At 40.6% G+C, this 25,085-nt stretch overlaps 1 protein-coding gene across 8 annotated transcripts in view; it reads left to right on the plus strand.

Annotated features, from left to right (window-relative positions):
* LTBP1 (latent transforming growth factor beta binding protein 1) overlaps positions 1-25,085 on the plus strand; it is a 456,565-nt gene that overhangs the window by 401,030 nt on the left and 30,450 nt on the right. For all 8 annotated transcript variants that reach the window (XM_027554980.1, XM_027554982.1, XM_027554981.1 and 5 more), the window contains 5 exons: positions 11,599-11,775; positions 12,622-12,708; positions 13,327-13,455; positions 14,134-14,274; positions 15,241-15,411. In XM_027554980.1, the coding sequence (XP_027410781.1) occupies positions 11,599-11,775; positions 12,622-12,708; positions 13,327-13,455; positions 14,134-14,274; positions 15,241-15,411 (705 nt within the window). The remainder of the gene's footprint in view (positions 1-11,598; positions 11,776-12,621; positions 12,709-13,326; positions 13,456-14,133; positions 14,275-15,240; positions 15,412-25,085) is intronic.

Consider the following 25,085-nt stretch of genomic DNA (forward strand, 5'->3'; position numbering starts at 1 on the left):
AGACAAGGTCCCTGAAGAACCATGGATGGAGATTCGTGACATTATACAGGAGGCAGGAATCAAGACTATGCCCAAGAAAAAGAAATGCAAAAAGGCAAAATGATTGTCTGAGGAGGCCTTACAAATAGCTGAGAAAAGAAGAGAAGCTAAAGGCAAAGGAGAAAAGGAAAGATATACCCATTTGAAGGCAGAGTTCCAAGGAATAGCAAGGAGAGATAAGAAAGCCTTCCTCAGTGATCAATGCAAAGAAACAGGGGAAAACAATAGAATGGAAAAGACTAGAGATCTCTTCAAGGGAACATTTCATGCAAAGATGGGCACAATAAAGGACAGAAATGGTATGGACCTAACAGAAGCAGAAGATATTAAGAAGAGGTGGCAAGAATACACAGAAGATCTATACAAAAAAGATCTTCATGACCCAAATAATCACAATGGTGTGATCACTCACCTAGAGCCAGACATCTTGGAATGTGAAGTCAAGTGGGCCTTAGGAAGTATCACTACAAACAAAGCTAGTGGAGGTGATGGAATTCCAGTTGAGCTATTTCAAATCCTGAAAGATGATGCTGTGAAAGTGCTGCACTCAATATGCCAGCCAATTTGGAAAACTCAGCAGTGGCCACAGGATTGGAAAAGGTCAGTTTTCATTCCAGTCCCAAAGAAAGGAAATGCCAAAGAATGCTCAAACTACCGCACAATTGGACTCATCTCACACACTAGCAAAGTAATGCTCAAAATTCTCCAAGACAGGCTTCAACAGTACGTGAACCAAGAACTTCCAGATGTTCAAGCTGGATTCAGAAAAGGCAGAGGAACCAGAGATCAAATTGCCAACATCTGCTGGATCATCAAAAAAGCAAGAAAATTCCAGAAAAACATCTATTTCTGTTTTATTGACTATGCCAAAGCCTTTGACTGTGTGGATCACAATAAACTGTGGGAAATTCTGAAAGAGATGGGAATACCAGACCACCTGACCTGCCTCTTGAGAAATCTGTATGCAGGTCAGGAAGCAACAGTTAGAACTGGACATGGAACAACAGACTGGTTCCAAATAGGAAAAGGAGTACGTCAAGACTGTATATTGTCACCCTGCTTATTTAACTTATATGCAGAGTACATCATGAGAAACGCTGGGCTGGATGAAGCACAAGCTGGAAACAAGATTGCTGGGAGAAAGATCAATAACCTCAGATATACAGATGACACCACCCTTATGGCAGAAAGTGAAGAGGAACTAAAAAGCCTCTTGATGAAAGTGAAAGAGGAGAGTGAGAAAGTTGGCTGAAAGCTCAACATTCAGAAAACGAAGGTCATGGCATTGGGTCTAATCACTTCATGGCAAATAGATGGCAAACAGTGGAAACAGTGGCTGACTTTATTTTGGGGGGCTCCAAAATCACTTCAGATGGTGACTGCAGCCACAAAATTAAAAGACGCTTGCTCCTTGGAAGAAAAGTTATGACCAACCTAGACAGCCTATTAAAAAGCAGAGACATTACTTTGCCAACAAAGGTCCATCTAGTCAAAGCCGTGGTTTTCCAGTGGTCATGTATGGATGTGAGAGTTGGACTATAAAGAAAGATGAGTGCTGAAGAATTGATGCTTTTGAACTGTGGTGTTGGAGAAGACTCTTGAGAGTCCCTTGAACTGCAAGGAGATCCAACCTGTCCATCCTAAAGGAGATCAGTCCTGGGTTGTTCATTGTAAGGACTGATGTTGAAGCTGAAACTTCAATCCTTTGGCCACCTGATGTGAAGAACTGACTCACTGGAAAAGACCCTGATGTTGGGAAAGATTGAAGGCGAGAGGAGAAGGGGATGACAGAGGATGAGATGGTTGGATGGCATCACTGACTCAATGGACATGAGTTTGAGTGAACTCTGGGAGTTGGTAATGGACAGGGAGGCTTGGTGTACTGCAGTCCGTGGGGTCACAAAGAATTGGACATGACTGAGTTACTGAACTGAACTGAAAGAAGGCAAGGCCTATAGAAAATTTCTAAATCTTATCTTTAGGGTCATATAGCTAATGTTTGGCAGAATGGCCCAGGAACCCAATTCCAGGATCCTTCCACTTAATTCTGCTTTTCCAGGCCAAAGACCCCATGATACCTCATTCTTCTAAAAATTGGCTTCCTTTTTATTTTATTTCTTTGTTTTGTTCTCATTTTAAAACAATGCATATTCTCAGAAAATTTGCAAATATAAAAATACATCAGTAAAGAAAATGCCTCTGCTGTGTTACCATCCAGGAATAATTTCTGGCACCATGTTGACCTCTGAATCCTTGGAAGAGAGATGGCTACCTCTACTGAACTGTCTCCCAGTTCATCCTCAGTGCACTGAGATCAGGCCCTCAGACCCTTTATCTGGGTGAAACTCCTTCCTCTACGAGTTTCTCATCTTCCCTCCCCCTTTTCCCTTTGATTGATTTCAGGACATTCCTCTTCACCGTATCCTCCTACCACTTACATTGGTCTTTTTCTGTCTCCTTCTGGGCTCTTTCCATTGCCATTTCTTAAATAATCATGTCCCAGAGAGCTGCGTATTTTTCCCTCTTTTTACTCTCTGTTCTTCTCCTGGGATGTTGTACCTGTTCTCCGAGTCAACCATTGCTTACTTGGTGTGGACAGCCAAAATAAATGTTTGCCTCCACCCCTCTCCCGTGTGCCACACTCCTCTATTTCCAGCCACTTGTTATTGGACCTTCTTCCTCGAGTGTCTTATAAGCATCTCTGCCTAAAACTACCCAAGACCAAATTCCCTCTCCAATTTGTTACTTTCCCTGTGTATACTCATTAATTGCCAAACATCTATACTGGAAATCCTGAGGTCGTAACCCCATTCATCCAAGCCATTGTAACATCCTGCCAACTCTTCCTCAACAGTATCCGTCAAATCTCTCTGCTACTCTGCTACCCCTGCCCCAGGCCAGTCCTTCAGCATCTCTCACCTGGACTGTGGCACTCGCCTTCTCCTCATTTCTTTCCCCGTTTCTCTCATCGATTCCTGTTCCACACTGCTGCCAATTCTTATTTTCAAAACATAAATCTGGTTTTAAACCCTTAAAACTTTCAGCTGCTTATTCCTGCCTCCAGCAGGAACCTCACATCCACCAGCAGGGTAGCAAGACCTTTTTACGCTGTGTCATTGCTCTTTGCATCGGCTGCCACCCAGCTCACTGCCTACACAGTGCCTGCCCTATGGCAGACACTCAGTACCTGCTGAATAATAGGTTTCTCCACATTCAAGGATGTTCCTTCTCTACCCCATCGTCTCATTCCTAGTTCTGTAGAATAAAAATCATTCATTTCATCAAAGGTATAATGGACCACACTTAACTGAGGAATAGTCTGTCCACACTTCTAAGTAGCAGGGACAGTACCCCATGTGCTTTTGTTAAATTACAAGTAGAGCAAAAGGAAAAACGAGCAGGTCCCCGCTTCATGCAGATCATCCTGTGGTTCTGACAATTGAACCCAAACAGCGTTCTTGTTCTCTCTTCCTGGAGAGGTCTGCTGCAGGTTTTGTGCATGTACATATTTTTTTTAAAGGCAGGAGACCACGTATAATATCACTCAACTGTTATAGTTGGCAGAGTGAGTTTTTTTAAAATGTATTTAGCTAACCTGTAAAATAAATTAACTTCGGAAGAATTTTTTAAAAATAATTTCTGATTGGAAAAAAAGACCTTTGGTAGGAAAAAAAAGTTAAAGACAGTGAAACCACAGTATTTAGAATGCAAACATTGTAAAATGCCATAAAACTCCTGAGGTCTTATTGTGTATTTGTAGTGGATCTATACCATAAGTGTAGGTAAGGCTGAAGAAAATATGCTCACTTGTTATTAAAAAAAGAGATTGGGTCAAGTTTCTTTCCACCTCCAAAAACCAGAGCAAGAGCCGTTTACTACCAAATTGTGCTTTTATTTTCATGAACATTTCTGCTTGTTGTATATAGTATCTAAAATGAATTTTTAATAAGGAGGTGTTGATATTTGAATGAACTGACATACGAGTTGAGTAAACTATATATATATATATATATATATATATATATATATAAACCATTTCATCTTCTTAATACAAGAGACACCCACACTGTTGCATTAGTTTAAAAATAAAATAAAATAAAATAAAAAAAAGAAATACATTTTAGATCCTAGTGTTAGTTGCTCAGTTGTGTCCGACTCTTTGCTACCCCATGGACTGTAGCCCTCCAGGCTCCTCTATCTATGGATTCTCCAGGCAAAAATACTGGAGTAGGTTGCCATTTTCTTCTCCAGGGGATCTTCCCCACCCAGGGATCAAACCCAGTCTGCATTGCAAGCAGATTGTTTACCACTGAGCCACCAGGGAAGCCCTTGGTTCCTAGAACTTGCTACAAACAGGGCCTGGAGAGGAATGGTTTCTCCGATTCCTTTCAAACATTTCCAGACACCTTACATGTCACTGCAGATGTGGTTTTATTCTTGAGGTCACCCTCGCTAGGCCCACCATGCACGTGTTCCGGTGTTGTGCTGGGGCTGCGCTGCGGTGACGTCGTCTGCTTGCCTTCTGTGTTGATGGCTGCACATCGCCCCTGTGTGTCTCTCTCGGTTTTCTTTCTCCACGGCACTTTATTCTGCTTTCAGGAGTCTCTTCTTTCACCCAGATTTGCCCGCTTTTCTTCTCCTGACTTCTCCAGTTTCTAGTACTAGCTCCATCAATGAGCCTTTGTAAGAAATAATATTTATTTATTTGGCTGTGCCACGGCTCAGTTGCGGCATGTGGATGTTAGATTTTTACTGTAGCATGTGAGACTGTTCGCTGTAGCATGTGGGATCTAGTTCCCCGACCAGGGATCTAACCCAGGCCCCCTGCATCAGAAGCACAAAGTCTTAGCTACCGGACCACCAGGGAAGCCCCTCCATTCATGAGACTTTCTCTTCTCACCCTCTCCCCAGCCTGCTTCTCTCCCAGGCTTGCTCCTCCCAGTATCTTCTAACTTCTTCATCACTAAAAAAAGCAAAACATAAAAACCTGTGTTCCAGTAGAGATTGGCATTGTCCTCTGCCTTAGCACCTGAGTGACAAACACACCTATCCTTATTCACGTGTTAATGTGTCCCTGCCTGGTTCTCAGGCTCCTCTGTGACTCCTTCTACAGACCGCCACTCCCCTGCCTGCTCTACCCACACAGACCTAAGGACAGTTGTACTTTTATTCCTCCTCACCTGTCACACCTTAGTTTCTGGCCAAATTTTTTTAAGTTTATTTTTCAAGGACTTGATTTGAAAATGTCAGCTCCTCCAGGCAGCCTTCTAAGATAGCCTTGCCGCCTGTCCTCTACAGCATGGCTTACGTGCCCAGCACTTGCATTTCTTGCACTGTCGTGGCCTCACTCCCCACCTGATTGACCTCTTTAAGGATGGCAACTGTGTGGAAGAATCTGCTTTGAAAGTATTTTTGCTCTTGTACTTCATTTCTTAACCTCTATTTTTTATTTCCACCATGTCTTTTACTATCTGAAGTTACCCTCTTTCTACACTTCCTTTTTATTTGCATCCCTTTGTCTTTGGCCCATTCCTGTTATCAGTGCCTGTTTTCTGAAACTTACCAATGGCTTTCTTCTAAATTCCACTTGAAGCACATGCACACACTTCTTATTTTCCAAGTCTTTGAATGAGAAAACTAGAGGGGGGAAATGAATTTCCAAGTTCTCTTTTTCTCTTGGAATATTGCTTTAGAATTCTTTTTCTCATAGAAGTATGAGTTAGTATAAAACATTAGTGCCTGTGATGATTTTAATATAAAGAGAATAAAAGCTTTCTGAATAATTTCGTTGAAAAGCAGTTTGCTGAGCATTATCACTGTCACAGAGTTTTATAAATGGATGTCTTTTTCAGGATTAGGGGGCATTGTTTACCCACACATACTTGTAATGTGACTCTTTGGTTGCTGTCATCATCCCGTCTCAGAGGGACATGGAGGGGATTGGCATCTAAAGGCCTTCAGAACATATTGCAGATGGAATGTCCGCTGTAACCAAGGAAATGTTCCAAATCTCCTCCCCCCAGCAGCAAACCTAAGATTAGGTCTCTTTAGGGAAAGACTAAAGCAGGAAACAGTCATATAAGTGAACAGCCACGTTCTCTTTCTGATGAAACAGGAGAGGAGAGCTTCTAGAAAGGGCAATTCACCAGTGGTACCTACTGCTCAAACTCGCTCCTTCCTATTCAGAGTAAGAGAAGACCATCACACTGTACGTGGGCTTAACACTGAAGCTCCATGCCGGCAGGAATTAGCTGCTGCCCCCTGGGCAAAGGCCAACCAACATAAACTCATGTTTATTGAGATACTAGGAAGCTGAGCTCCATAGAAGAGGTTTGGGGAAGCATTAGGCCCAGGACGTTGGATCCAAGCTAAATGCTCTCCTCCAGAAAATGAAGATGCTATTTGATCTGTACTGTTTATCTCATGGAGAGTTAAATACTTTGTGCATTGCGTGAAAAGACATTTGTGATAATTTCTTCAAAAAAAGCACCCAAGTAGGAAGGTCCAATACCTCATTTTTTATCACTAGCCACACCCCCAGGATTAAAACACATGCATTGCTTTTTATACACAGATGTTAAGCCAGCCTCATAATACATATTGAAAAATCAAATATGAAAATACTGGAGGTGAAGTAATATATTGCTTAGAAGTCTATGCATTGAGATATGAAGTACGGCTAACATTATTAATAAAATCTTTAAGAAAAATGGAATCAATTCTTTTCCGAGCTTGGCACCTTCTACATCATTTGATTTGATCTTTCAAAATTATTTTGTGATAGAAAAATTCCTCCCCTGGCATCAGTGATGTAAACTCATAGTTGTTTGGTTTTTTTTTTTGAAGAAATAACATTACATGTATTTATTGATCAGATTGTTGCCCCAGTGGAAAAATGCTCTAGGAAGTTAATTATTTAAAGGTTAAGAAGATAGGGAAATTATAGCTTTTCACAGAATGACCTTTATGGACCAGTTTCTGTTTTTTTTTTTTTTTTTTTTTAAGGAATTTGCATCTCTTTCCAAACACGGATGAGGGCCTGACTAATCCTCAATTTCAGCTGTGTAAACACTGAACTTTCAAACTGCTTGGAAAGAAAATAAGAGCAGAACTTGTAATAACCAATGTAAAACCCGAATAATACAGTGATATTGATTATTTCTCTTATGCAATCACCTTAGCGTTTCCTTCCAAAGAAAAAAGAAATTTTATTTCTGTGAGTGTAAAGAACATGGTAGAAATAGTGTTTAAGGTGTTTAAGCGCATATGAAGTTTTTGACTCAGAAGCCTGTGGTCTGTAATTACCTATGAATACAGCAGGCTTCATTGAGGTGTTACTGTACAATATTCCATCTTGTCATAGAAACCACAACTTTGTACAAAGAGAAAAACAATTATTGAGCACTCTTTCAATAGACTATTAGTTTGATTGGCAAAGCTCTAGTTCTGTTGCTGAGTTATTTATATTTCTAAAGGCATTCATTCATTAATAAGTATTTGCATTTAAAGGCAAATTGAGTACAATGAGTGGAATTGTTCATAGTAATAGACTGCCAACTTATTCACACATCTTGGGAGAAAGTTTATACAGTTTTTATAGGGTTCATGATTGATTTAATATTAATTAAAAATACCCTTAATTTTCCCCAGTGATACCCTATGGAAGAGCTTGGGGCCCATTTTGAAGAGGATGAAATGCTGGTGGTGATCCATTCCCCGAGATCTGGCAAAGCTCTCTGTCCCCAGCACTCTAGAACAGCTAGTTGACACAAGGAATGTGACAGGTTTTATCCAATTTCACATACAAGGAAATGCTTTAAAACCACTTCAAAAACTGCATAGGATCAGCATTTCAGTTTTTTTCCTGGATACTTATTCTACTTTGAATATGATATCAGCTGTTAAGACTTAAAGTAGAGTCCAAGCTGAATTCTGTCAAACATAGAATAACCTGAGAATTAGCCAGAGCCAAGGGTGAGAGGGATCCTTTACATTCTCAATGATACTCTGCATTCTGGGAATAATATACATGTCAAAGCTTTGTTTGCTTCTTTGCTTGTTTTTACTGCTACAAGGGAAAAGGAAGGGCAGTAGCTCTTCTGATAGAATTTTATGAAGTTACACATCAAGGACACCTTTGTTATGTGATATATTATTCAGGTTTCTGCAGTCAATTTGACCCTGCCAAAGTAAATATATAGGAAACTGTTATGAAAATAAATCATTAAACTTTCCTAATAGTATAATGATCTATCAACTTTTTTAAAAATGTAGGTATTGAAATTAAAGTCTTACCCTCACTGGCAAGTGTTATGCCTTTGTTCCTATAGTTTCTTTGGGTTAAGAATTGTAGACAGCAATTCTAATGAAAATATTTCATTGGTATTAACCTAAATAATTGGATGGCAATTGTTATTGTTGAGTTGCTCAGTCGTGTCCGACTCTTTGTGACCTAAGGGATTGTAGCACACCAGGTCTCCCTGTCCTTCACTATCTCTCGGAGTTTGCTCAAACTCATGTCCTTTGAGTTGGTGATTCCATCCAACCATCTCATCCTCTGTTGCCCACTCCTCCTCCTCCTGCCCTCAATCTTTCCCAGCATCAGGGTCTTTTCTAATGAGTCAGCTCTTTGCATCACGTGGCCAAAGTATTGGAGCTTTAGCATCAGTCCGTCCAGTGAATATTCAGCGCTGATTTCCTTTAGGATTGACTGGTTTGATCTTGCTGCCTGAGGGACTCTCAAGAGTCTTCTTCATGCCACAGTTCAAAAGCATCAATTCTTCAGAGCTCAGCCTTCTTTATGGCCTAACTCTCACATCCGTACTTGATTACTGGAAAAATCATAGCTTTGACTAGACAGACCTTTGTCAACAAAGTGATGTCTCCGCTTTTTAATATAGTATCTAGGTTTGTCACAGCTTTTCTTCTAAGGAGCAAGTGTGTTTTAATTTCATGTCTGCAGTCACCATCTGCAGTGAATTTGGAGCCCCCCAAAACAAAATCTGTCACTGTTTCCATTATTTCCCCATCAATTTGCCATGAAATGATGGGACTGGGTGCCATGATCTCTATTTTTTTGAATGTTGAATTTTAAGCCAGCTTTTTCACTGTCTTCTTTCACCTTCATCAAAAGGCTCTTTAGTTCCTCTTTACTTTCTGCCATTAGGGTGGTGTCATCTGCATATCTGAGGTTATTGATATTTCTCCCAGCAATCTTGATTACAGCAACTTTTAATTCGACATAGCATAAACTAAAACTTAATAAATTCTAACTGAATCAGGCAGTAATTTGAACTCTATAGCATTTCAGTTCAGTTCAGTCGCTCAGTCGTGTCCGACTCTTTGCAACCCCATTAATCGCAGCACGCCAGGCCTCCCTGTCCATCACCAACTCCCGGAGTCCACTGAGACTCATGTCCATCAAGTCAGTGATGCCATCCAGCCATCTCATCCTCTGTTGTCCCCTTCTCCTCCCGCCCCCAATCCCTCCCAGCATCAGAGTCTTTTCCAATGAGTCAACTCTTCACATGAGGTGGCCAAAGTACTGGAGTTTCAGCTTCAGCATCATTCCTTCCAAAGAAATCCCAGGGCTGATCTCCTTCAGGATGGACTGGTTGGATCTCCTTGCAGTCCAAGGGACTCTCAAGAGTCTTCTCCAACACCACAGTTCAAAAGCATCAATTCTTCAGCGCTCAGCCTTCTTCACAGTCCAACTCTCAAATCCATACATGACCACAGGAAAAACCATAGCCTTGACTAGACGAACCTTTGTTGGCAAAGTAATGTCTCTGCTTTTCAATATGCTATCTAGGTTGGTCATAACTTTCCTTTCAAGGAGTAAGCGTCTTTTAATTTCATGGCTGCAGTCACCATCTGTAGTGATTTTGGAGCCCAGAAAAATAAAGTCTGACACTGTTTCCACTGTTTCCCCATCTATTTCCCATGAAGTGGTGGGACCAGATGCCATGATCTTCGTTTTCTGAATGTTGAGCTTTAAGCCAACTTTTTCACTCTCCACTTTCACTTTCATCAAGAGGCTTTTGAGTTCCTCTTCACTTTCTGCCATAAGGGTGGTGTCATCTGCATATCTGAGGTGATTGATATTTCTCCCGGCAATCTTGATTCCAGCTTGTGTTTCTTCCAGTCCAGTGTTTCTCATGATGTACTCTGCATAGAAGTTAAATAAACAGGGTGACAATATACAGCCTTGATGAACTCCTTTTCCTATTTGGAACCAGTCTGTTGTTCCATGTCCAGTTCTAACTGTTGCTTCCTGACCTGCATACACATTTCTTTTTTTTTTTTTTTTTCCTGCATACACATTTCTCAAGAGGCAGATCAGGTGGTCTGGTATTCCCATCTCTTGAAGAATTTTCCACAGTTTATTGTGATCCACACAGTCAAAGGCTTTGGCATAATCAATAAAGCAGAAATAGATGTTTTTCTGGAACTCTCTTGCTTTTTCTGTGATCCAGCGGATGTTGGCAATTTGATCTCTGGTTCCTCTGCCTTTTCTAAAACCAACTTGAACATCAGGAAGTTCACGGTTCACATATTGCTGAAGCCTGGCTTGGAGATTTTTGAGCATTACTTTACTAGCATGTGAGATACTTGGTAATAAATTTTTTAAATCATTTTTTAAAAGCACAAACTTGCTCATAGATTTCAAATCTGATGGGATTAAGTCATTAGTATTGTCTGAAACTAAGGGGAGTTGGTTTTTTTTTTGTGTTTTTGTTTTTTATGGCTGAACTGTGCAGCTTGTGGAATCTTACCTTAGTTCCCTGACCAGGTATTGAACCTGTGCCCTCGTCAATGAAAGTGCAGGGTCCTCACCACCGGACCACAAGGGAATTCACTGGAGGTCTTTATCCTTTGTGTTCTATCATATCACCTTGTCTTTTAGACAGAAAGTCAAAAGGACTCTGTTGGAATATATACTCTTTAGGACACACTTGTGCTGGGACTAGAACCTGGGCTTGAAATGCTATCCTGAGGCTTAGCTGGCTCTTACTGTTTCATTCAAAGTCATACAGTTGCAGCAATTTGAGTCGAGTATTTTATAGACTCAGGTTACTGCAGTGTTTTTCTGGTTGTCTTCCTCTGCTTTGCACTGTTCAGGAAAGATTGGGGGAGCATGGTTAACTCAATAACTAAGGGTTAAATATTATGAGTGGCCTCACATCTCTGGTTCAGTGTCAGGAAAATGTTCATTGATTTAAGTAGGTGTTATAGCTCAGTAAAGAATGGCCCTATGTTTGGCAAGAAAGCAGATATGGAAACTGTACTCACAGCCAAATTCACATGAATATAGTAATTGGTTAACGTCAAAGGAAATGATTTTGACAGATTTACACGTTGGGGTGGGTTAGAAATCCATGAAAATTCAGGATTCAAGTGCATTTTTTATCTTGCAGTGGAAGAATCTGACACAGAATAGAAAGCAGCCTTCCGTAAATGAAGTGCCGTTGGCACATCCAGTCCACTCTGTTTTGACTCCATTGCGATACAGGTAGATTTGATGTACCCTGTCAACACTCTTTCTTGCTTTCTCTTTAGACTCAGAAGTAGATGAACCCAGAGAAGAAAAGAAAGAATGCTACTATAACCTGAACGACGCCAGTCTGTGTGACAACGTGCTGGCTCCCAATGTCACCAAGCAGGAGTGCTGCTGCACCTCCGGTGCTGGGTGGGGAGACAACTGTGAGATTTTCCCCTGTCCGGTCCCGGGGACTGGTAAGAATCAGCTGAGTGCTGTGTTCACACTGGTATTTGTTGTGTGCTGTTCACGGGTCTTGGAATGTTCTCATTTGGGTTATTGAAGCCTCAAAGTGCTGGTACCTGCTGTAGTCAAATTGAGTGGGTTTCTAGAAAGCTAGAAACCAAACCCTGTCCTGCCTCAATATAAATTCTTGAACTTCTGTTTATCACAGAATATGCTGTTATGGTGACATTCCATATGATATTTTGTCAGAAACTTAATTCAGTTTTATTCCATTTTTAATATAAAAGCAATGATTTTTCTGACACTGACACAGCATTGTTCCTAATTAGAGCTTGTATATTTAAGCCAAGATTTTTCTTGATGGATTCTTATTAGAAATTTAGAATACTAGTGCTCAGGTCGCTTCAGTCTTTTCTGACTCTTTGCGACCCTATGGACTGTCGCCCACCAGGCTCCTCTGTCCATGGGATTCTCCAGGCAAGAATACTGGAGTGGGTTGCCATGCCCTCGTCCAGGTAAAATACTGGAGACCATAGTAATGGTGCAATAAGTCGTGAAAGTCCATAGCACTTGTAAGTAAAACATGGATAAATAACATAAGTGAACTATCAAGTTTTTTAAAAATTATAAGTAAACTTATGAAGTCATTAGGTTTATTTGCACCTACTTTGTAATTTAGAGATTGTACTGAATTTATTTGTCTGAATTGGATGGCAAGGTTTGCCTTTAAGTTGCTGAATTTGAGAAAGCAAAACTGAATGTAAAACATACTTGTAGGGGGAAAAAAAATCATGGACTTTTTTTTTTCTTTCTTTTTCCCACCTTTTTTTTTTTTCCCTTGTCTCTTCTGAAATCAGCTGAATTCACTGAAATGTGTCCTAGAGGGAAAGGTTTTGTTCCCTCGGAAGAATCCTCTTATGGCGTTGATGGTGAAAACTATAAAGGTCAGTTTCAAGCAGAAACTAATTTGCAATGAGTGTTTATATCTGACATTCAAGTGGAAGCGTGGCTTGTGTTCGAATTCTCCCCAGTAGTCTTGGTAGAAGTGTGGCTTGGGAAGTAGATCATGTAAGACTGTATGACGGTGGGATTTCACTCAAGATTCTGAGTTTCCACCTCTGAAATGATGTTTCAGAGGCTGTCATGAGGATAAAATAAGGTAACATATGTAAAAGTACTTAATACAAAATTCTGTACTTTAATAGATTCATTCTTTTATTCCAGGACAATATTAAAAATTGTATGTTAGGACCAATATAAATTTGATCACTATGTTGGCCTTTAATGGTTATCAACAAAGCAAAGATTTTTGCTTTTTTATAAAGCATCCTACTTTGCTAGGACCTTTTACTAATGGCCATAGATTAGAGATAAGGAATGGAAAAGAAGAAAATAAAAGTCAATGTGCTTTATACATTTCATGTTATTAGCCTGTAATTCTAAAATAAATTCCAGATTTTTCACTTTGGTGAAATTTAAACTACACATATGAGTATTTCCTTATTAACCACTCACTTTAACATCTCAGTGATACAGATATTATGACCATTTTTTCCCCATAGATGCAGATGAATGCCTACTTTTTGGACAAGAGATCTGCAAAAATGGCTTCTGTATGAACACTCAGCCTGGTTATGAATGCTACTGTAAGCAAGGGACATACTACGATCCTGTCAAATTGCAGTGCTTTGGTAAGTTTTAAGAGGATATTTTGTGATGTCCTGTGAAAACAGATGGGAAAAAAAATAGTAATGTTTTGTATAAAAAGTTTATTAGAATCTAAATCTCATGTTGAAAAGATTTGTAAATATTTTATGAATCCTTTTCTTGAGCAATATTTAAGAAAATAAAAATCCTTCAAACTATTGTTTGAATAGATTTTGAAGAGTTAATATTCAGTGTGGAATTATAATTCAGGTCACTGGTATAACTGAAGTGTTCTTTTGGTCTGGGGAGCCTCCTGTTTCATCACTCATACCATACACTGAAAGTCATTTTTAAATACAGACCCAGACTTTAATGCCTAAGCAGAAAACCATATATACTATGCAGAAAAACATAGCAAAAGGAAATAATTTTAAAACTGTCATAAAGAGGCATTTTATCTTAAATTTCTAAGTATATCCTGTTCTTAAATGTTTTCTTTCCTTATTTAATGTCAGCAGCTGTAGGGCAATGTTATTTTTCCAATCAATACAGCTTAACATTTTTATAGTCAGAGCTGCTCTCTTTTGGATGATGATGTGTAGCTAATTAAAATGTGGCAGACCTTGAAATCTGGACTAAATTTAGTGGTGTATTAAGTTTGGTTAAGTGTATGAGGTGTAACTGATTGCTGATTTTCTTTCATTTTTTTTTTTCCTCTGAAGATATAGACGAGTGTCAAGACCCCAACAGTTGCATTGATGGCCAGTGCATTAATACAGAAGGCTCTTATAACTGCTTCTGTACACACCCAATGGTCCTGGATGCTTCAGAAAAAAGATGTATCCGACCAACTGAATCACATGGTACGTTTGGATGTGAGAAGCAAGTCTGTGTCCAAATAAATGTCATAAGGTTTTCCTTTTGACTGAAATGTGAGCTGTCGGAAAATAGAAAAACGGATTCCTTGGGTATTTTGAAAAAATTAAAATGAGATGCTAAGAGAAAGAATGAGTTTCGTATCATCAATGTGCAGATTTAGCACCCTGCACATACTGATTTAAAGGCCACCAGGACAAGGAGTGACTGAGCAGATGGCAGAGCTCTTGCATACCTGGGGGTTGATCATATTTAACCCTCGAAGGCAACTGAGGAAGATGTAAGTTGAAGGGAAAATAATTAGGTTTGCTTGACTGAATAGAGGACACAGATGAGACTGGGCAGAGCAGAGGGTGGAATTAATCAGTAGTGGAGGGCTCTGGAGTCCCTGTTCATCCCTGAAGGTGATGTGCTCCTAATAATTGACTTAATTGATCAATGTATCAGCACATTCAGGAGACTGCTTTGGTTGAAATCTATTGAAAAGTAGAAAGGTTAGAATTAAGAACCCTAGGATGAAGTGTCACTCGTTCAGGGCTTTGGCAGATGAAATGGATGAAAAAGGCTGAATCCCCAAAATTTTGTGTAGAAGGAAAAAGGTAGGATTTGACAGAGGAGTAAACGTGAAAAATCAGATATTGGAAGAATAAGAAGTCCATCAGGATTATAAAGTATAGGCAAGATCGTGGAGGGTTTTACATAATGTGGAAGCTACAGAGGGAAGGATTTAATTGGAACATGATGGGCAGGTTGAATTTCAGCTGATGGAATGACACGCAGTTGGAGATGACAGAGGTTTGATCCATGGAAAGACCAGGCTGGCTTCAGACTTTTACTTGGAAGTCACGCTTAGAAATCGGGATGGAAACTTTGAGACTCGCTGGCTTCTACCACAGTGTCTATGAAATCGGAATAGCAGTGCAATTGTCATGGAACCGTGTCTTCCCTTTCAGAACAAATTGAAGAAACCGATGTCTACCAAGATCTGTGCTGGGAACATCTGAGTGACGAGTATGTGTGTAGCCGCCCTCTTGTCGGCAAGCAAACAACATACACGGAGTGCTGCTGTTTGTACGGAGAGGCCTGGGGCATGCAGTGCGCCCTCTGTCCCATGAAGGATTCAGGTGAGCCCTTACCAAGTCCTTCTGCTGGAGGTGTTTAGAAACCAGTTCTTCTCACCTCCTTTGGAAGCTGATAATTCTTTTACCTAAATATATTCAACTTCACTCCTGATATCTTACTTTCATCAGAGAGGTATGTGTGCACGCGCACGCACATTACAGGAGCAGATTACATAACATCTGACTCCTGGTTTGCCTCCAATCCAGACATTGTCATTAATTTTTGAAACCCTCATTTTATTTCCCTCCAAAGAATGATAAATGACCCAAAGAAATGTAATGCATCTTAGCAGTTGGTGGCATAGGTCTTGAGAATTTATATTTCCTGATACTTCTTTTTTTCCTACAGTCCTTCTCACTTCTGATAGTTTCTGCTTAGAGCAAAAAGTATCAGGGACTAGACACTCTCCATAGGTCAAAGCTCAAGTTTTTATGTCAACCTCTTTGTGGGAGAGAAGGGTTCCCCCCCTCCACAGAAGGGTTAGAACCGTGAAGGAAAACAGTATAAAAGTAAGTGAAATGTATTTGAACAAATCTTCCTGACTTTCAAATTGTAGTGTGTGCATGCCAAGTCACTCCAGTTTTGTCTGACTCTTTGCAACCCTATGGACTGTAGCCTGCCAGGCTCCTCTGTCCATGGGATTCTCCAGGCAAGAAAACTGGAGTGGGTTGCTATGCCCTCTTCCAGGGCATCTTCCAGCTCCAAGGGTCAAACCCATGTCTCCTGTGGCTCCTGCATTGCAGGCACATTCTTTGCTGCTGAGCCACTGGCAAAGGCCTTCAAGTTTTAAACCTGGGGTCAAAAACAGAAAAAGGGGGATCAGCGAAGCTCTCAGTTTCCTCCCTTCTCTTCATCTGGGAGGAGGGCTTGAAGGTACCAACTCTGGGCTCCAGGCTGGGCTGCTTGGTAACTGTTGGGGTCCGTGCTGATGGCCTATTTCTGTTCTTACCCCTGCAGCCTCTTATTGCCTGTTAAAGGAAAGCACTTGAAAGTCTTGGGTATAGCATTTTTGTCTTTGACTATAGAATTGGTTGTTAAAGCCAGAAAAATACTGTGTGGGTATAAAGTGCAGGAGTTCATAATGAACAAATTCTCAGAATGGCAAAGAGGGAAAGAATTGCTTAGAAGAGGAAATGCTCTAATTTTTAGTTAGTTAGAATGTAAATTTCCAACCATTTAATAAATCAGCTTTTTAGCTTGGAAATAACTTAAAACCAAGGTAGCATAAAAAGAAAGTAATTTGAAATGCCATAAAAGGAAAAGGAATAGCAAAGGGGGAAGAACAAACACACAAAGATATAGATGGTAATGCTAGTAGCCCAGAAACGGAAAGAAGGTGGGTTCTGGGTACAGAAAATGTGGGTCTGGAATTCAGAGCTGCCCATGGCAGCAGCATGAACTGGGAAAAAAGAACCTCACCCAGTGGAGCTCATTTATAAAGTGAAGGCATCGCTCTTGTTGCATTGTCGTGAGAACTGGGAGGATTTTGGTGGAGCAGGATAACCAGGAGCGTGGCAGATTATTAGCATCCCTGTTACCTCTGTTCCTGGCAGATGCCACAAGGAGAGGAAGATGAAATCTGAGGAGGCGAATGCAATATATATGACTTGAGTCATCTTATCATGGTGTTTGGATAGCTTACACCTTTCTAACTAGGCAGTGTTTTTATTGTTTACTTTAAAAATATATATATATATATATGTATACTTCTAAAAAATTAAGAGTTTATGTCCCCTTCCACCTACCCCATCAAAACTGACTCTCCACCTTGAAAATGTTCACTCTTTTTCTTAAATTGAAGTACAGTGTTGGTGTATCATAGAAGTTACAGGTGTACAATATAATGATGCACAGTTTTTAAAAGTTATACTCCATTTATAGTTATTGTGAAAAATTGGCCATATTCCCCATGTTGTACAGTATATGCTTATCACTTATTTTATACCTAATAGCTTGTACCTCTGAAGGTGTTCACTCTTAACAGTTGGTGTTTTCATCATCCAAGTCTTTAATTCTGTGTATCGATTATTGCTTAAGTTTTGTATTAGTTATTATACATTTATATTTAAGAGAATATTTAAAACTGAAAGCTGTGTCATTGATTTTAGGCGCATGTTCTTTTTTGGTTTACTCTTCAGCATCTCTGAAATTGGGGGTATCCTATAACTGAAATTGATTAATGGCTACAAGCTATTTTTTCACACCTTAATGTCTATTATATCAGGATGTATTTTACAGTCTAGGGTGTCATAGAACTAGTGAAAAATGGTAACTTTTAAATGGATATGCAGGCTTTGTTTTGTGCATGTACAGGCATCTGTTCAATTCAGTTCAGTCGCTCAATCATGTCCAACTCTGCGACCCCATGGACTGCAACATGCCAGGCTTTCCTGTCCATCACCAACTCCCGGAGCTTACTCAAATGCATGTCCATCAAGTTGGTGATGCCATCCAACCATCTCATCCTCTGTCGTCCCCTTCTCCTTCTGCCTTTGATCTTTTCCAGCACCAGGGTCTTTTCCAGTGAGTCAGTTCTTTGCATCAGGTGGCCAAAGTATTGGAATTCCAGCTTCAGCATCAGTCCTTCCAATGAATATTCAGGACTGATTTCCTTTAGGATGGACTGGTTGGACCTTCCTGCAGTTCAAGGGACTCTCAAGAGTCTTCTCCAACACCACAGTTCAAAAGCATCAATTCCTTGGTGCTCAGCTTTCCTTATAGTCCAACTCTCACATCCATACATGACTACTGGAAAAACCATAGTTTTGACTAGATGGGCCTTTGTTGGCAAAGTAATGTCTCTGCTTTTTAATACACTGTCTAGGTTGGTCATAGCTTTTCTTCCAAGGAACAAGCGTCTTTTGTTTCATGGCTGCAGTCACTATCTGCAGTGATTTTGGAGCCTAGGAAAATAAAGTCTGTCACTGTTTCCACTGTTTCCCCAGCTATTTGCCATGAAGTGATGGGACCGGATGCCATGATGTTAGTTTTTTGAATGTTGAGTTTTAAGCCAACTTTTTTCACTCTCCTCTTTCAGTTTCATCAAGAGGCTCTTCAGTTCCTCTTCACTTTCTGCCATAAGGGTGGTGTCATCTGTGTATCTGAGGTTATTGATACTTCCCCCAGCAATCTTGTTTCCAGCTTGTGCTTCATTCAGCCTGGCATTTGTTATGATGTACTCTGCATATAAGTTAAATAAGCAGAGTGACAGTATACAGCCTTGATGTATTCCTTTTCCTATTTGGAATCAGTCTGTTGTTCCATGTCCAGTTCTAACTGTTGATTCTTGACCAGCATACAGATTTCTCAGGAGGCAGGTCAGGTGGTCTGGTATTCCCATCTCTTGAAGAATTTTCCACAGTTTGTTGTGATCCACACAGTCAAAGGCTTTGGTGTTGTCAATAAAGCAGAAGTAGATGTTTTTCTGGATTTCTCTTGCTTTTTCTATGATCCAGTGGATGTTGGCAATCTGTACAGGCATATCTTGGAGATATTATGGATTCAGTTCCAGACCACCATGGTAAAGTGAATATTGCAAAAGAGAAGTCACCTGAACTTCCTGGTTTCCCAGAGCACATAAAACTTAAATTTACATTGTAAAGTATTTATGTCTATTAAGTGTACTAAAAAATGTACGTGCCTTAATTAAAAACACTGTATTGCTAGAGCATGCTAACCATAATCTAAGCCTTCAGCAAGTTATCTTTTTGCTGGTCGAGGGTCTTGCCTTGATATTGATATCGCTGACTGATTAGGGGATAGTTGCTGGAGACGGGCGGAGAAGGCAGTGGCACCCCACTCCAGAACTCTTGCCTGGAAAATCCTATGGACGGAGGAGCCTGGTGGGCCACAGTCCATGGGGTTGCTAAGAGTCAGACAAGACTCAGCGACTTCACTTTCACTTTTCACTTTCATGCATTGGAGAAGGAAATGGCAACCCACTCCAGTGTTCTTGCCTGGAGAATCCCAGGGACAGGGGAGCCTGGTGGGCTGCCATCTATGGGGTCGCACAGAGTTGGACACGACTGAAGCAACTTAGCAGCAGCAGCAGCAGCTGGAGACAGGAGTGACTGTGGCAATTTCTTAAAAGAATACAACAATGAAGTTTGCCATCTCAACTGATTCTCTCTTTACAAATGATGTCTTCGAGCATGCAATGCTGTTTAATGGCATTTTAGCTAATGTTGAAATTACTTCAAAATTGAAGTCAGTCCTGTCAAACCCTCCTGCTGCTTTCTCAACTAGTTTTACATGATATTCCAAGTCCTTTGTCTCAACATTCAGTTCAGTTTGCTGTCTCATATGGGTGGGGTTTGTGGTAGCCTACAACAATTACAATGGTAACATTGAAGATCACCCTAATAAATATAGTAAATAATAATGTTTGAAATAATGTGAGAATTTCCAAAATGTGACACGGATAGGAAATGACCAAATACTGTTGGAAGTATGGTTCCAAAAGACTTGCTTGATGCAAGGTTGCCACAAACCTACAATCTGTTAAAAAAAAAAATGCAGTAAAACAAAGCATATTTACAGACAAGGTATGTCTGTACCATGTTTTATTTAATCCCTCTAGCACTGGACATTTGGGCTGTCTTCCCCCACCCTTGTCCTGCCCCAATCTTCATGTATGTATCTTCATGTATGAAGGCTCACATGAAGTGAACCTTCATGTATGTACCGTATATGTTGCTTTGGAAGTATCTTGATAAGAAAATTCCTACAAATGAAAATACTAGGTCAAGAAGTATGTGAACTTTAAATTTACTTTTTATTCTCTAAAAATACAAATTTACGCTTCTCCAATGATAGTGTTTGAAATGCCATTTTCATCATACCATTTTAGCACTAATAACTTTTAAAGACTAGTCATCTTTAAAATTGTTATAATATGCTCAAGAAGGGTATCTTACATGTGTCTCCCTTATTTCTAGGGAATTTGAGCATCTTTTCCTTGTTATAGATGATTTATTATTTCCTTGTTAGTGAATTATTATATCCTTTGACCGTTTCTTTGATTGGACATTGCGTCTAGTCTTACAGATTTGTGGGAACATTGTTGCACATTCTATTTACAACCCCAACATTTGGGTTCTGCATGCTTGCTTTCTTGATGCTTGCTGTTATGGAAACTCCTTTATGAAAGGTTCTGCACATATTTTCATTTTATTCTGTCCCTGTCCTGATCCTGTGATATTTAAGTATTTGCTGCATGTAAATCTGATGATCTAGTGCCTTTGCAAATCTAAGTTCAAGTTAGATTTGACTATTCAAGTTATTTTAGTGTTAGAAATGAATTTTAAAATATTACATCAATTTTTAAACAGTTATTTATTTTTGACTGCATTGGGTTTTCATTGCTGCATGTGGGCTTTCCCTGGTTGCGGTGCTCAGGCTTCAGTGGTTGTGGCTCAAGGGCTCTCTAGAGCTTGGGCTCTGTTGTTGTGGTGCACAGACTTAGTTGCTGTGAGGCATGTGGGGTCTTCCAGACCAGAGATGGAACTCCTGTCCCCTGCATTGGCAGGAAGATTCTGAACCACTGGACCTCTAGGTAAGTCCCTCATCAGTTACTTTTAACTGCTGCTACCGCTAAGTCACTTCAGTCATGTCCGACTCTGTGTGACCCCGTAGACAGCAGCCCAGCAGGCTCCTCTGTCCCTGGGATTCTCCAGGCAAGACACTGGAGTGGGCTGCCATTTCCTTCTCCAATGCATGAAAGTGAAAAGTGAAAGTGAAGTCGCTCAGTCGTGTCCAACTCTTAGTGACCCCGTGGACTGCAGTCTACTAAGCTCCTCCATCCATGGGATTTTCCAGGCAAGAGTACTGGAGTGGGTTGCCATGTCCTTCTCCAACTTTTAACTGAGATTTTACAAAACAAAATTTTAAGTGTAAATTCAACAAATCATGTGAACAAATACATACTGTGTAACTTTTTTTTAGGAAAGTATGTGGTATGAAGAAACAGTGGTACCACATGCCGAATTAAAAAAGTTTAGCATCTCTTCTGTACTCTTCCTAACTTAAACATGCATAGTAGTGATGATAAATTTTCCAAAAGGAATCTCTATACTTAGTCAAATCCTCAAAATCAGTGATTTTTACTCCTTTATTTTAAAAAAATGGTAGTCTTTTGTCAGTTGAAATATTATTTTAACTTCCAATGTATAAATTCATTAATACTGCTACTTGTAGGGAGAACAACAAGTTAGGCTCTCAAGGTATTGGTGAAGGACCCTGGGGTTCCAAGAAACACATATTGAAAACCACTATTCTGTTTCTGTTGGCATATAGGAAGTAAATAGCGCAGAAGGAGTGTTTCTTACATAGCTCTGAAATTATGGGCCTCGAACTAAACTTAGGGATACCCTGAAACCAGGGAGAAGTCCATGGCAAAGTTAAGCAATTTTTGCACAGGCCCTTTGGTTAGCTGGCATTTCCTTGATTCATACCTGATGTTCTGATCATATCTACACCAAGCCATCTCTCACTGAGCGTGTTTCTGCTGGAGTGTGGCAAGCGAGAAGGGCCAGAGCTGAGGGGTGAGCACATGGACTCTGACCTGGTTGCCTGGCTGTGAATCCTGGCTTGGCAACTTTCTAGCTACATAGCCCTGTTCCTTTGTCTCTCTGGGCCTCAGTTTCCTCACATGAAACTAATATCACCCGCCTCACAGGGTTGTGGTAAGAATCAAATACGTGAACACATGAACACTTAGCACAGTGCTCGACACGTGTGAGAAGTGAAAGCGTTAGTCAGGTCCCGACTCTTTGCAATGCCATGGACTGTAGCCCGCCAGACTCCTCTGTCCATGGAATTCTCCAGGCAGGAATACTGGAGTGGGTTGCCATGCCCTTCTCCAAGGGATCTTCCTGACCCAGGAATCGAACCCAGGTCTCCTGCATTGCAGGCAGATTCTTTACTGCTTGAGCTATCTAGGAAGCGTGCAAGGACATAGGAAGCATTAGAAGATTTTAGCACTTACTGCTACTACTGCTAGGCGATTCAGGCCAAATGAATTTTCAAATGTAACTGAAACCCAGGGCTCTTATAAAGTACACAACTTCCTAATAGCATCTGGACATGAATTAAGGATAGACAAATGCAGAAATAATATCCTTTTATAAAACTTTCTCTTCTAGACTGCTGCTTCATCCACATTAATGGGCATGCCAACTACATGACAGTCTTATTTTTAAAAAAGACAGATTCTAGTTTCTAGGTGGAGGGGAGGTGGCCAGGAGTCTACATTCTTAAGTCCCAAGGCAATGCAGCTGCTACTGGTCCTTGGACCACACTAGCAAGGTTCTTGAGACACCCGACAGCATTCAACCTGATTATGTTAAAACTGCCTTTAATGCTGTTATTAATTTTTCAAAGAGGAAGCAGAGAATGTGTGAATTTTAAAACTGATTTGCTTGTTCTGCCACTGAACCTTTTAAATGATGTTGAGGGATATATGATAGTTGAAAAAGAGGGATATATGATAGTTGAGGGATATATGATAGTTGAAAAAGAACCATGTTATCTATCTGTTAAAAAAAGCCCTGGGTGAATCCCAGCCTGTCACTGAGCCTTCCAGTTTCCCAAGGAGTGCAGCACTGCTTTGGGGAACAATTAGTTGCTGATGGAAACAGTGCTGGAGGAATTTAAGGAATAAATCGCAGTGCTTGTCATCAGCTTCGAGCATTAAAGTGCAGTGCAAAGTAAAGCCTTGGCGCCAGGACAGGCTTTCACACTTCTGGTCCAATAGGTCATGGGCACTAATTCTTGCTAAGGCAGCAACTGCATCTGAGGATTCTGGTAGTTGGGGGAGATAGGAGTGGCTCCCTAAATAGTGTTCTCTGAAGTTCGATGGCAACGTGTGGATTGGTACCACATGCAGACTGGTACCACGTGCAGAGTGAGTGAGTGGAGGTTGATGGATTGTGTCAGGGTGACCTGATGTGAGATCTGCCTTGTTGTACCATTCAGTGCATTTCTGGGGCTGCTGGGGTCCCATTTTACGTCTCAGCTGCAGTCTGGGAGGCCAAACACCAGGCCTGAGGAAAAGGTTTCAGAGGGCTGAGAGCGGCATCGCGGTGAGTTTGCTGAAGTGGTTGTGTACGGACAGCCTCCCCTTCCTCAGTTCTGGAATTTCTCTTATTCTTGCCCCCAGGTCCTCTTCTTTTCTTTCCCCTCTCAGTAACCTCTAATCCTGCCTGTTCTTAAAATGTTTTTTTTTGTCTTGACTGGGGAGGGAAGTGCTGAACTGCTTTGGGAGGACCATCACGTCTGGACTCCTTATCATGCTATCACAGCCAGCCTCCGAGAGAAAAAGCTATTTGGAAAACCAAGTCAGGAAAGTCCAACCATTGTATCCATGTTATGAACGACAGAGGGTGGCCATTGTTTGATCTTTCTGTAAGCTTTCAGTGTCATGCTAGAAGGAAGTCATGAACTCTGAGATCTGGAGTTTATTGGAATATGAATTTTATGTAGCTTGGTTTTTCTGGGTCTCCATCTGAATAAAAAATGATGGTAGCTAACGTATATTGCTCAATGCCAGGCATGTTCAGGATGCTTATCATCAATTAAGATACTTAATTATCCCAGCCATCCTATGAGGTAGGTATATAATTACTTCCTTTTGGGGAGAGAGGAACTGAGGCACAGACTGCATTAACTGCCATGGTCAGATACCAGGAAACGGCAGATTCAAATCCAGGGGTTGGCATCCGTGCTCTCAACCACAATCCGTGCTCCTGGTGTTACTCCAGCCCCTGCCGCCCCAAGGTCTCACAGCTCATCACAGATAAACCGTATCACTTAGAATATAAAAGTGATAATGAAAAATAAAAAGCTGAGATTTTTTTCCATCTTCTCACCCTGCTGTGTGCTGAGAGAAAATCTATATGAGCTTTAGAGCCAGACAGTGAGCTTAGCCAAGTTAGACTCTGTATCAGAGTTAAGCACATAGATAACAATACATTCTTGATGAATTAATGGATTAAAACAAGTCAGTAATTCTCAGTGAATTAAACTGTTGATGATGCCTAACACTTATCTAAATAAACCTTTAATGTTTTTATTTATTGCTACTCTTAAAAATATAAACTGAAATTTTCTGAGAAAATGTACATGATATATAGGTTGCTGTTATCCTGTGGAAATAAAAACCAGTTGACCTGCAAATGAAAGAAAATGAGACACATTATTGGAACACTGGGATCTCAAGTGCTCAGGGATCCCAGTGCCTGTGGTTATCTTGTTAAAATAATTAGACTTCTGTTAAGTAAATTGTTAAAATAATTAGACATACTGTGAGAAAACTGAACATAAAGAGTTGATAAAGTCTTGATAGAAGCCCAATCTAAAATTTAGAAGTTAAGAAATTTTGCGGGGGACTTAGTGTGTTGAGAGAGCGCCACCTATTGGTTGATACAGTGTACTGCGCCACTGGTGTTGTAACCTGTTTGCTCAGTCGTTTTGGACTCTGCGACCTCATGGACGGCAGCACTCCAGGCTTCCCTGTCCTTTAGCATCTCCCAGAGTTTGCTCAAACTCATGTCAGTTGAGTCCATGATGCCATCCAACCATCTCATCCTCTGTTGTCCCCTTCTCCTCCCACCTTCAATCTTTCCCAGCATCAGACTCTTTTCCAATGAGTCAGTTCTTCGCATCAGGTGGCCAAAGT

Source organism: Bos indicus x Bos taurus, chromosome 11 (genome assembly GCF_003369695.1).
Source record: "Bos indicus x Bos taurus breed Angus x Brahman F1 hybrid chromosome 11, Bos_hybrid_MaternalHap_v2.0, whole genome shotgun sequence".
Lineage (NCBI taxonomy): Eukaryota > Metazoa > Chordata > Mammalia > Artiodactyla > Bovidae > Bos > Bos indicus x Bos taurus.